The following is a 14291-nucleotide window of genomic DNA, read 5'->3' on the forward strand; positions in this document are numbered from 1 at the left end:
CTATGTACTGTCCAGTATTAAACTAACTAGGCCTATGTACTGTCCAGTATTAAACTAACTAGACCTATGTACTGTCCAGTATTAAACTAACTAGACCTATGGTCTGTCCAGTATTAAACTAACTAGGCCTATGTACTGTCCAGTATTAAACTAACTAGGCCTATGTACTGTCCAGTATTAAACTAACTAGGCCTATGTACTGTCCAGTATTAAACTAACTAGGCCTATGTACTGTCCAGTATTAAACTAACTAGGCCTATGTACTGTCCAGTATTAAACTGACTAGGCCTATGTACTGTCCAGTATTAAACTGACTAGGCCTATGTACTGTCCAGTATTAAACTAACTAGGCCTATGTACTGTCCAGTATTAAACTAACTAGACCTATGTACTGTCCAGTATTAAACTAACTAGACCTATGTACTGTCCAGTATTAAACTAACTAGACCTATGGTCTGTCCAGTATTAAACTAACTAGGCCTATGTACTGTCCAGTATTAAACTAACTAGGCCTATGTACTGTCCAGTATTAAACTAACTAGGCCTATGTACTGTCCAGTATTAAACTAACTAGGCCTATGGTCTGTCCAGTATTAAACTAACTAGGCCTATGGTCTGTCCAGTATTAAACTAACTAGGCCTATGTACTGTCCAGTATTAAACTAACTAGGCCTATGTACTGTCCAGTATTAAACTAACTAGGCCTATGTACTGTCCAGTATTAAACTGACTAGGCCTATGGTCTGTCCAGTATTAAACTGACTAGGCCTATGTACTGTCCAGTATTAAACTAACTAGGTCTATGGTCTGTCCAGTATTAAACTGACTAGGCCTATGTACTGTCCAGTATTAAACTAACTAGACCTATGTACTGTCCAGTATTAAACTAACTAGGTCTATGGTCTGTCCAGTATTAAACTGACTAGGCCTATGTACTGTCCAGTATTAAACTAACTAGGCCTATGTACTGTCCAGTATTAAACTGACTAGGCCTATGTACTGTCCAGTATTAAACTAACTAGACCTATGTACTGTCCAGTATTAAACTGACTAGGCCTATGTACTGTCCAGTATTAAACTAACTAGACCTATGTACTGTCCAGTATTAAACTGACTAGGCCTATGTACTGTCCAGTATTAAACTAACTAGGCCTATGTACTGTCCAGTATTAAACTGACTAGGCCTATGTACTGTCCAGTATTAAACTAACTAGACCTATGTACTGTCCAGTATTAAACTGACTAGGCCTATGGTCTGTCCAGTATTAAACTGACTAGGCCTATGGTCTGTCCAGTATTAAACTGACTAGGCCTATGGTCTGTCCAGTATTAAACTAACTAGGCCTATGTACTGTCCAGTATTAAACTGACTAGGCCTATGGTCTGTCCAGTATTAAACTAACTAGGCCTATGGTCTGTCCAGTATTAAACTAACTAGGCCTATGTACTGTCCAGTATTAAACTGACTAGGCCTATGGTCTGTCCAGTATTAAACTAACTAGGCCTATGGTCTGTCCAGTATTAAACTAACTAGGCCTATGTACTGTCCAGTATTAAACTAACTAGGTCTATGGTCTGTCCAGTATTAAACTAACTAGGTCTATGGTCTGTCCAGTATTAAACTAACTAGGTCTATGGTCTGTCCAGTATTAAACTAACTAGGCCTATGTACTGTCCAGTATTAAACTAACTAGGCCTATGTACTGTCCAGTATTAAACTAACTAGACCTATGTACTGTCCAGTATTAAACTAACTAGGCCTATGGTCTGTCCAGTATTAAACTAACTAGGCCTATGGTCTGTCCAGTATTAAACTAACTAGGCCTATGTACTGTCCAGTATTAAACTAACTAGGCCTATGTACTGTCCAGTATTAAACTAACTAGGCCTATGGTCTGTCCAGTATTAAACTGACTAGGCCTATGTACTGTCCAGTATTAAACTAACTAGGCCTATGTACTGTCCAGTATTAAACTGACTAGGCCTATGGTCTGTCCAGTATTAAACTGACTAGGCCTATGTACTGTCCAGTATTAAACTAACTAGGCCTATGTACTGTCCAGTATTAAACTAACTAGGCCTATGTACTGTCCAGTATTAAACTAACTAGACCTATGTACTGTCCAGTATTAAACTAACTAGGTCTATGGTCTGTCCAGTATTAAACTGACTAGGCCTATGTACTGTCCAGTATTAAACTAACTAGACCTATGTACTGTCCAGTATTAAACTAACTAGGTCTATGGTCTGTCCAGTATTAAACTGACTAGGCCTATGTACTGTCCAGTATTAAACTAACTAGGCCTATGTACTGTCCAGTATTAAACTGACTAGGCCTATGTACTGTCCAGTATTAAACTAACTAGACCTATGTACTGTCCAGTATTAAACTGACTAGGCCTATGTACTGTCCAGTATTAAACTAACTAGACCTATGTACTGTCCAGTATTAAACTAACTAGGTCTATGGTCTGTCCAGTATTAAACTGACTAGGCCTATGTACTGTCCAGTATTAAACTGACTAGGCCTATGTACTGTCCAGTATTAAACTGACTAGGCCTATGTACTGTCCAGTATTAAACTGACTAGGCCTATGGTCTGTCCAGTATTAAACTAACTAGGCCTATGTACTGTCCAGTATTAAACTGACTAGGCCTATGTACTGTCCAGTATTAAACTGACTAGGCCTATGGTCTGTCCAGTATTAAACTAACTAGGCCTATGTACTGTCCAGTATTAAACTAACTAGGCCTATGGTCTGTCCAGTATTAAACTGACTAGGCCTATGTACTGTCCAGTATTAAACTGACTAGGCCTATGGTCTGTCCAGTATTAAACTAACTAGGCCTATGGTCTGTCCAGTATTAAACTAACTAGGCCTATGTACTGTCCAGTATTAAACTGACTAGGCCTATGGTCTGTCCAGTATTAAACTAACTAGGCCTATGGTCTGTCCAGTATTAAACTAACTAGGCCTATGTACTGTCCAGTATTAAACTGACTAGGCCTATGGTCTGTCCAGTATTAAACTAACTAGGCCTATGGTCTGTCCAGTATTAAACTAACTAGGCCTATGTACTGTCCAGTATTAAACTAACTAGGTCTATGGTCTGTCCAGTATTAAACTAACTAGGTCTATGGTCTGTCCAGTATTAAACTAACTAGGTCTATGGTCTGTCCAGTATTAAACTAACTAGGCCTATGTACTGTCCAGTATTAAACTAACTAGGCCTATGTACTGTCCAGTATTAAACTAACTAGACCTATGTACTGTCCAGTATTAAACTAACTAGGCCTATGGTCTGTCCAGTATTAAACTAACTAGGCCTATGTACTGTCCAGTATTAAACTAACTAGGTCTATGGTCTGTCCAGTATTAAACTAACTAGGTCTATGGTCTGTCCAGTATTAAACTAACTAGGTCTATGGTCTGTCCAGTATTAAACTAACTAGGTCTATGTACTGTCCAGTATTAAACTAACTAGGCCTATGTACTGTCCAGTATTAAACTGACTAGGCCTATGTACTGTCCAGTATTAAACTGACTAGGCCTATGTACTGTCCAGTATTAAACTAACTAGGCCTATGGTCTGTCCAGTATTAAACTGACTAGGCCTATGTACTGTCCAGTATTAAACTGACTAGGCCTATGTACTGTCCAGTATTAAACTGACTAGGCCTATGTACTGTCCAGTATTAAACTGACTAGACCTATGTACTGTCCAGTATTAAACTAACTAGGCCTATGTACTGTCCAATATTAAACTAACTAGGCCTATGTACTGTCCAGTATTAAACTAACTAGGCCTATGGTCTGTCCAGTATTAAACTAACTAGGCCTATGTACTGTCCAGTATTAAACTAACTAGGCCTATGGTCTGTCCAGTATTAAACTGACTAGGCCTATGTACTGTCCAGTATTAAACTGACTAGGCCTATGTACTGTCCAGTATTAAACTAACTAGGCCTATGTACTGTCCAGTATTAAACTGACTAGGCCTATGTACTGTCCAGTATTAAACTAACTAGACCTATGTACTGTCCAGTATTAAACTGACTAGGCCTATGTACTGTCCAGTATTAAACTGACTAGGCCTATGGTCTGTGTGGTTGACTTGACTCCTAACCAATGTTCCTTCTCTTTTTTTCTGAGCACTGAGCAAATTTCACTTCTGCTGAGCGCAAACTTGAAAATTCAGTGCAGCTTCCAGTTCTCATTTACTGTGAACACTGAGGCAGTACCCGCTTTAAGTTAGTTTTACTGTGAACACTGAGGCAGTACCCGCTTTAAGTTACAGTTTTACTGTGAACACTGAGGCAGTACCCGCTTTAAGTTAGTTTTACTGTGAACACTGAGGCAGTACCTGCTTTAAGTTACAGTTTTACTGTGAAAACTGAGGCAGTACCCGCTTTAAGTTAGTTTTACTGTGAACACTGAGGCAGTACCCGCTTTAAGTTACAGTTTTACTGTGAACACTGAGGCTGTACCTGCTTTAAGTTACAGTTTTACTGTGAACACTGAGGCTGTACCCGCTTCAAGTTAGTTTTAATAGTGGCCAAGTAGGCTACTGTGGCTATGTGATCATAATGTAGGTCTACCAGAGTGGCCTGCCATCAAAAACAATGGAGAAAAACCTCTAGGTGTTCACTCCAACCCTGTTCCTGGAGAGCTACCGTCCTCTAGGTGTTCACTCCAACCCTGTTCCTGGAGAGCTACCGTCCTCTAGGTGTTCACTCCAACCCTGTTCCTGGAGAGCTACTGTCCTCTAGGTGTTCACTCCAACCCTAGTTCTTAAACCTCTTCTCACAACTCAAACCTCTTCTCACAACTCAACCCTCTTCTCACAACTCAACCCTCTTCTCACAACTCAACCCTCTTCTCACTACTCAACCCTCTTATCACATCTCAAACCTCTTCTCACAACTCAACCCTCTTCTATCTGTCTTCTAAGGTCACGGGGTGTTCTGCATCGACGTGAAGCCCTGGAGAGGAACGGTCTCTTCCCAGCGGCAGCAATGGCACGTCCAGCTCAAAGAACAGCACCACAACTTTACCAACACCTCCATAGAACAGGTGGCTGACCCCCTTGAGGCCGTCATGGTAAATATGTCATAACATCTTTTAGTTAATAAAATAAATGCATATCAAATGTAGCCAAGTCTTTCACGTAGACTAGTAGTCCAAAAGATTACAGTATGACGTCTAGGTCAGGGGGTTATCACTTAATGGGGGGGGGGGGGCCCAATAACTTGATTGAGATAATAAATGGCCTATAGTTTTACTATGACTGTGGCAGGGCATGGTCGGACAAGTCTCAGGCCCTGGGAAGGAACATTTTTTAAAGGCACACCTCTTAGGCATAGGAAAGCAAATATCCTGCAATTCTAGAACAACAAAAATGTGTCATTGGTCAAAGCAATGTTATTTAATGGGGGGGGGGGGGCAAAGCAATTTCGTTACAGCTTTAAAGCTAATATCCTGTAACTCTACACGTTTTGCCATGAGACAGACTTTTGCAGTTTTAAAATCTTAAATTGTATTAATATTATAACATTGTATTACACCCTCAACTTATTCCAGAGATCCTTTGAAATTAGTTAAATCTGTTAAATTAGTTGTTTTTTTTTTATTTAAAAAGGGTATATACTTATTTTTATTTTATGTCTGGCCACGGACCCCACCGAGAACCCCTCGCCTAGATGGCTTCAGTTCCCGTCTGTTTAGGCTAAGTGTTAGCCTAGTTGTCTGTTTAGGCTAAGTGTTAGCCTAGTTGTCTGTTTAGGCTAAGTGTTAGCCTAGTTGTCTGTTTAGGCTAAGTGTTAGCCTAGTTGTCTGTTTAGGCTAAGTGTTAGCCTAGTTGTCTGTTTAGGCTAAGTGTTAGCCTAGTTGTTGTAAGCCTTTGCAGTCTGGTACTTCATTCTGCCAGCCAAGCTCCCTCTTATCCAACCTCTGCCCCAACATAGCATCTACAGCAGGGTTGTTCATTTTGCCCCCTCGGCCCCTCTTCACCGAGGTCCGGAGGGCCACTTTTAAAATTGATTATTATTTATTCTATCCATAGCTTTTGGAATTGGCTATGCTCCCTGACTGTCTCGCTTTCATTTAGATGACTTAGTAAGCTGGACAGTGAAGACAATTTTTTTTTAAACCTTTATTTAACCAGGCAAGTCAGTTAAGAACAAATTCTTATTTTCAATGACGGCCTAGGAACAGTGGGTTCAGGGGCAGAACGACAGATCTGTACCTTGTCAGCTCGGGGGTTTGAACTTGCAACCTTCCAGTTACTAGTCCAATGCTCTAACCACTAGGCTACCCTGTCGTCCCACTATAAATGTAGGTCCGCTATTTCTACAGAGATTCAGTTTTATTTTGGTAATCTCAATGTTGATTGAGATTGTTTTTTTTCCCCCCCAGATTGAAGGGGTTCGCAGGCCAGATTTGGACCATATGTTTAACATCCCTGAGGCTCTTGCTCTATACAGTGAATGTAAATGAGTGACTCCTGTCCTGCCCTGGTAGACAGGGTGACAGCTGTGTTTGAGGCACCTGTTTTTTCCTCCTCTATAAACATAATTACAGCCGTTAAAAAAATCAAGAGGCCCTACTTTGTGGAAGGGAATTTACCGAACCCTGCTCCCGCTGTAGTGTTAATCAACTCATCTCCATATAAATGTACTACTCTGACTCAGTCAAGATCCAGGACGAAGCAGACCGTTTGGATTAGAATCCAGAACTACAGATTGGGTTAGAAGGATATTTTATCATCAAATCCTTCCAATGGTGATTTTTTTGGGGGGGTAACACAATTTTTCCTAAACTGTGCTTTTCATTTCCATGGTGTGTCAGAAGAACAGAACCCTCCAAAAACAAACATTATGAGATATTATTTGTGGTTGTTAAAATGCTGCTTGGTGGATAATGATATACTATGCTTGACAGACCTGCTAATGATTAGGTCTCTGATTATTAGCTAATGATTTATATCTATACACTTAGATTTTACATTCACTTTTTAGTTATTTGGGGGGGGGGGTAGTTGAGTGTCATCCGCATAGCAACAATAGGAGAGACCATGTGAGGACACGACGGAGCTGTGTGACTTGGTGTAATGAGAGCAGAGGGCCTAGAACCGAGCCCTGGGGGACACCAGTAGTGAGAGTACGTGGTGCAGATACAGATTATCTCCATGTGACCTGGTAAGAGCGGCCAGCCGGGTAGAATGCAACCAAGAGTGTGCAGAGCCTGAGACTCCCAGCCCTGAGAGGGTGGAGAGGAGGATCTGATAGAGCATGAGACTCCCAGCCCTGAGAGGGTGGAGAGGAGGATCTGATAGAGCCTGAGACGCCCAGCCCTGAGAGGGTGGAGAGGAGGATCTGATAGAGCCTGAGACGCCCAGCCCTGAGAGGGTGGAGAGGAGGATCTGAAGGTTCACGGTGTTGAAGGCAGAGGATAGATCTAGGAGGATGAGAAAAGAAGAGAGAGTCAGCTTTGGCAGTGTGACGAGCCTCTGACACAGAGAGGAGCAGTCTTAGTTGAGTAACCAGTCTTGAAGCCTGACTGATTAGGATCCAGAAAATGATTCCTAGAGAGTTGGTCAGAGACGGCACGCTCAAGTATTTTTGGAAAGAAAAGAAAGCGGGGATACAGGTCTGTAGTTTCTGACGTCAGAGCGTTTCAGGACGAGGGGTGCAACTCTGGACATTTTGAGGTTAGAGGGTCAGCCAAGGGACAGGTATGATTTGCTGAGGGAAGTGAAGGTCTGGGGTGAAGGGGGTGGGGTCGGACAGGCAGGTTGTCGGGGCGGCCGGACCTCACTAGTTGCAGGATGTCATCTGGAGAGAGAGAGAGGGGAGAAAGAGGTCAAGGCGACGGGTCGTTCTGGGTGAGTGAGACCAGTGGACTCAATAGGTTGAGTGGATGTTGTCAAACTTCTTGGAGGGGAAGGTGGAAAAGTGTTTCCTAGGTTTAGAGGCAGAACCTTGACATTATAGATTGATAAAGTGTACCTATACTAGCATACTGTGTACTCATTGTCGCGTACTATTTAACATGTCCCATTTTTAGTAAAAATTATGCAGTGTGCCACGGCCTCAATGCAAGAGTGGATCCTGAGTGGGTGGGGTGGGGGTTGAGTGGGGGTGCATTTTTTTTCTCTCTCCCAAATTCAACAGACAGTGCATCACATTAACCAGCCTGATAATAGCTCATTTCCAATACGATCAATTTGTCTAAACTCTGAATATAAAATGAATCGGGTTATAGGCCTACTCAGGCTGGTTATAACCAGCCTATCACATTCAACTTATACCACAGCCCATCTATCCTATTTTAGAAAGGACTGGGTTATAGGCCTACTCAAGCTGGTTATAACCAAGCCTATCACATTCAACTTATACCACAGCCCATCTATCCTATTTTAGAAAGGACTGGGTTATAGGCCTACTCAAGCTGGTTATAACCAAGCCTATCACATTCAACTAATACCAAAGCCCATCTATCCTATTTTAGAAAGGACTGGGTTATAGGCCTACTCAAGCTGGTTATAACCAAGCCTATCACATTCAACTTATACCACAGCCCATCTATCCTATTTTAGAAAGGACTGGGTTATAGGCCTACTCAGGCTGGTTATAACCAGCCTATCACATTCAACTTATACCACAGCCCATCTATCCTATTTTAGAAAGGACTGGGTTATAGGCCTACTCAGGCTGGTTATAACCAGCCTATCACATTCAACTTATACCACAGCCCATCTATCCTATTTTAGAAAGGACTGGGTTATAGGCCTACTCAGGCTGGTTATAACCAAGCCTATCACATTCAACTTATACCACAGCCCATCCTATTTTAGAAAGGACTGGGTTATAGGCCTACTCAGGCTGGTTATAACCAAGCCTATCACATTCAACTTATACCACAGCCCGTCCTATTTTAGAAAGGACTGGGTTATAGGCCTACTCAGGCTGGTTATAACCAGCCTATCACATTCAACTTATACCACAGCCCGTCCTATTTTAGAAAGGACTGGGTTATAGGCCTACTCAGGCTGGTTATAACCAGCCTATCACATTCAACTTATACCACAGCCCATCTATCCTATTTTAGAAAGGACTGGGTTATAGGCCTACTCAGGCTGGTTATAACCAAGCCTATCCCATTCAACTTATACCACAGCCCGTCTATCCTATTTTAGAAAGGACTGGGTTATAGGCCTACTCAGGCTGGTTATAACCAAGCCTATCACATTCAACTTATACCACAGCCCGTCTATCCTATTTTAGAAAGGACTGGGTTATAGGCCTACTCAGGCTGGTTATAACCAAGCCTATCACATTCAACTTATACCACAGCCCGTCTATCCTATTTTAGAAAGGACTGGGTTATAGGCCTACTCAGGCTGGTTATAACCAAGCCTATCACATTCAACTTATACCACAGCCCGTCTATCCTATTTTAGAAAGGACTGGGTTATAGGCCTACTCAGGCTGGTTATAACCAAGCCTATCACATTCAACTTATACCACAGCCCGTCTATCCTATTTTAGAAAGGACTGGGTTATAGGCCTACTCAGGCTGGTTATAACCAAGCCTATCACATTCAACTTATACCACAGCCCGTCTATCCTATTTTAGAAAGGACTGGGTTATAGGCCTACTCAGGCTGGTTATAACCAAGCCTATCACATTCTACTTATACCACAGCCCGTCTATCCTATTTTAGAAAGGACTGGGTTATAGGCCTACTCAGGCTGGTTATAACCAAGCCTATCACATTCAACTTATACCACAGCCCATCTATCCTATTTTAGAAAGGACTGGGTTATAGGCCTACTCAGGCTGGTTATAACCAAGCCTATCACATTCAACTTATACCACAGCCCATCCTATTTTAGAAAGGACTGGGTTATAGGCCTACTCAGGCTGGTTATAACCAAGCCTATCACATTCAACTTATACCACAGCCCATCTATCCTATTTTAGAAAGGACTGGGTTATAGGCCTACTCAGGCTGGTTATAACCAAGCCTATCACATTCAACTTATACCACAGCCCATCTATCCTATTTTAGAAAGGACTGGGTTATAGGCCTACTCAAGCTGGTTATAACCAAGCCTATCACATTCAACTTATACCACAGCCCATCTATCCTATTTTAGAAAGGACTGGGTTATAGGCCTACTCAAGCTGGTTATAACCAAGCCTATCACATTCAACTTATACCACAGCCCATCTATCCTATTTTAGAAAGGACTGGGTTATAGGCCTACTCAGGCTGGTTATAACCAGCCTATCACATTCAACTTATACCACAGCCCATCTATCCTATTTTAGAAAGGACTGAAGACCGAAACGGCTCATTTGGTCCCATTTCAACATATTTATTAGTGAAGCCAAAGTGTACACACTTTCTCAAATGTTCAAATCAAAAGGCACAGGAAAACGTGGCCGGCCGGGCGCATCGCGAGTTCAGAACCGTTGCATAGCAACATAAACTATATCACTGATCATTGGGAACGAGATCAGAATGACTACGAAGGCTTGATCCATCAATTCAGTTATTAAATAGATAGGCCAGCCTACAGAACTGGTTAACATGACCTCAATAACAGCCCAGTCCCCGGTGCCGACACATTCAGAAATCAAAAGCATTTAGTTTACACTTTTCAATGAGAACAGAAATCCTCTTTGGTCAAATTTTTTTATTTAACCTTTATTTAACTAGGCAAGTCAGTTAAGAACAAATTATTATTTACAATGACGGCCTACCTAGGAACAGTGAGTTAACTGCCTGTTCAGGGGCAGAACGACAGATTTGTACCTTGTCATCTCGGGGATTTGAACTTGCAACCTTCCGGTTACTAGCCCAACGCTCTAACCACTAGGCTACCTGCTCTAACCACTAGGCTACCTGTCTCCCCTTTCTAACCACCAGGCTACCTGTCTCCCCTCTCTAACCACTAGGCTACCTGTCTCCCATCTCTAACCACTAGGCTACCTGTCTCCCCTCTCTAACCACTAGGCTACCTGTCTCCCCTCTCTAACCACTAGGCTACCTGTCTCCCCTCTCTAACCACTAGGCTACCTGTCTCCCCTCTCTAACCACTAGGCTACCTGTCTCCCCTCTCTAACCACTAGGCTACCTGTCTCCCCTCTCTAACCACTAGGCTACCTGTCTCCCCTCTCTAACCACTAGGCTACCTGTCTCCCCTCTCTAACCACTAGGCTACCTGTCTCCCCTCTCTAACCACTAGGCTACCTGTCTCCCCTCTCTAACCACTAGGCTACCTGTCTCCCCTCTCTAACCACTAGGCTACCTGTCTCCCCTCTCTAACCACTAGGCTACCTGTCTCCCCTCTCTAACCACTAGGCTACCTGTCTCCCCTCTCTAACCACTAGGCTACCTGTCTCCCCTCTCTAACCACTAGGCTACCTGTCTCCCCTCTCTAACCACTAGGCTACCTGTCTCCCCTCTCTAACCACTAGGCTACCTGTCTCCCCTCTCTAACCACCGGGCTACCTGTCTCCCCTCTCTAACCACCGGGCTACCTGTCTCCCCTCTCTAACCACCGGGCTACCTGTCTCCCCTCTCTAACCACCGGGCTACCTGTCTCCCCTCTCTAACCACCGGGCTACCTGTCTCCCCTCTCTAACCACCGGGCTACCTGTCTCCCCTCTCTAACCACCGGGCTACCTGTCTCCCCTCTCTAACCACCGGGCTACCTGTCTCCCCTCTCTAACCACCGGGCTACCCTGCCGCCCGATTTAAAGTGATCGATTTTCAAAATGTTGCATACTCAAACGGACCACTATTTAGGACGCTGGGTATTTGGTCTTTGGCTTTAACAGCAGATACAGAGGAAGGTAGCGAGGAGGAAGTGGAAGGATGATAGAACATGACTTTAACAGCAGATACAGAGGAAGGTAGAGAGGAGGGAGTGGAAGGATGATTTGGTCTTTGGCTTTAACAGCAGATACAGAGGAAGGTAGAGAGGAGGGAGTGGAAGGATGATAGAACGTGACTTTAACAGCAGATACAGAGGAAGGTAGAGAGGAGGGAGTGGAAGGATGATAGACCGTGACTTTAACAGCAGATACAGAGGAAGAGAGGAGGGAGTGGAAGGATGATAGAACATGACTTTAACAGCAGATACAGAGGAAGGTAGAGAGGAGGGAGTGAAAGGATGATAGAACGTGACTTTAACAGCAGATACAGAGGAAGAGCGGAGGGAGTGGAAGGATGATAGAATATGACTTTAACAGCAGATACAGAGGAAGGTAGAGAGGAGGGAGTGGAAGGATGATAGAACGTGACTTTAACAGCAGATACAGAGGAAGAGAAGGTAGAGAGGAGGGAGTGGAAGGATGATAGAATATGACTTTAACAGCAGATACAGAGGAAGGTAGAGAGGAGGGAGTGGAAGGATGATGGAACGTGACTTTAACAGCAGATACAGAGGAAGAGAAGGTAGAGAGGAGGGAGTGGAAGGATGATAGACCGTGACTTTAACAGCAGATACAGAGGAAGGTAGAGAGGAGGGAGTGGAAGGATGCTAGAACGTGACTTTAACAGCAGATACAGAGGAAGGTAGAGAGAGGAAGGATGATAGAACGTGACTTTAACAGCAGATACAGAGGAAGAGAAGGTAGAGAGGAGGGAGTGGAAGGATGATAGAACGTGACTTTAACAGCAGATACAGAGGAAGAGAAGGTAGGGAGTGGAAGGATGATAAAACGTGACTAACAGCAGATACAGAGGAAGGTAGAGAGGAGGGAGTGGAAGGATGATAGAACATGGCTTTAACAGCAGATACAGAGGAAGAGAAGGTAGGGAGTGGAAGGATGATAAAACGTGACTTTAACAGCAGATACAGAGGAAGGTAGAGAGGAGGGAGTGGAAGGATGATAGAACGTGGCTTTAACAGCAGATACAGAGGAAGAGAAGGTAGGGAGGAGGGAGTGAAAGGATGATACAATGTGGCTTTAACAGCAGATACAGAGGAAGAGAAGGTAGGGAGGAGGGAGTGAAAGGATGATAGAACGTGACTTTAACAGCAGATACAGAGGAAGAGAAGGTAGGGAGTGGAAGGATGATAAAACGTGACTTTAACAGCAGATACAGAGGAAGGTAGAGAGGAGGGAGTGGAAGGATGATAGAACGTGGCTTTAACAGCAGATACAGAGGAAGAGAAGGTAGGGAGGAGGGAGTGAAAGGATGATACAATGTGGCTTTAACAGCAGATACAGAGGAAGAGAAGGTAGAGAGGAGGGAGTGGAAGGATGATAGAACGTGACTTTAACAGCAGATACAGAGGAAGAGAAGGTAGAGAGGAGGGAGTGGAAGGATGATAGAAACGTGACTTTAACAGCAGATACAGAGGAAGAGAAGGTAGGGAGTGGAAGGATGATAGAACGTGACTTTAACAGCAGATACAGAGGAAGGTAGAGAGGAGGGAGTGGAAGGATGATAGAACGTGACTTTAACAGCAGATACAGAGGAAGGTAGAGAGGAGGGAGTGGAAGGATGATAGAACGTGGCTTTAACAGCAGATACAGAGGAAGAGAAGGTAGGAAGGAGGGAGTGGAAGGATGATAAAACGTGACTTTAACAGCAGATACAGAGGAGGGAGTGGAAGGATGATAAAACGTGACTTTAACAGCAGATACAGAGGAAGGTAGAGAGGAGGGAGTGGAAGGATGATAGAACGTGGCTTTAACAGCAGATACAGAGGAAGAGAAGGTAGGGAGGAGGGAGTGGAAGGATGATAGAACGTGACTTTAACAGCAGATACAGAGGAAGAGAAGGTAGAGAGGAGGGAGTGGAAGGATGATAGAACGTGACTTTAACAGCAGATACAGAGGAAGAGAAGGTAGAGAGGAGGGAGTGGAAGGATGATAGGTCCTCCGGAAGTTTAGTTTTCCTCCATTTTCACTCAGCTGCCCACCGCCCTGTTCTGTAAGCTATACCCCCTCCAGACCAAGACAGATAACCTGTATCTATATATATATATATATATCCTCCAGACCAAGACAGGTAACCTGTGATCTCTATATATCCTCTAGACCAAGACAGGTAACCTGTGATCTCTATATATATCCCCTCTAGACCAAGACAGGTAACCTGTGATATCTATATATATATACAGTGCCTTGCGAAAGTATTCGGCCCCCTTGATCTTTGCGACCTTTTGCCACATTTCAGGCTTCAAACATAAAGATATAAAACTGTATTTTTTTGTGAAGAATCAACAACAAGTGGGACACAATCATGAAGTGGAACGACATTTA

The 14291-nt window shown here is 43.4% G+C and overlaps 1 protein-coding gene across 2 annotated transcripts in view; it reads left to right on the top strand.

The window, feature by feature from the left end:
• si:zfos-911d5.4 overlaps nucleotides 1–14291 on the top strand; it is a 40173-nt gene that overhangs the window by 4039 nt on the left and 21843 nt on the right. For both annotated transcript variants that reach the window (XM_036973948.1, XM_036973949.1), the window contains exon 4: nucleotides 4954–5102. In XM_036973948.1, the coding sequence (XP_036829843.1) occupies nucleotides 4954–5102 (149 nt within the window). The remainder of the gene's footprint in view (nucleotides 1–4953; nucleotides 5103–14291) is intronic.

This window comes from Oncorhynchus mykiss, unplaced genomic scaffold, assembly GCF_013265735.2.
Source record: "Oncorhynchus mykiss isolate Arlee unplaced genomic scaffold, USDA_OmykA_1.1 un_scaffold_369, whole genome shotgun sequence".
Classification (NCBI taxonomy): Eukaryota; Metazoa; Chordata; class Actinopteri; order Salmoniformes; family Salmonidae; genus Oncorhynchus; species Oncorhynchus mykiss.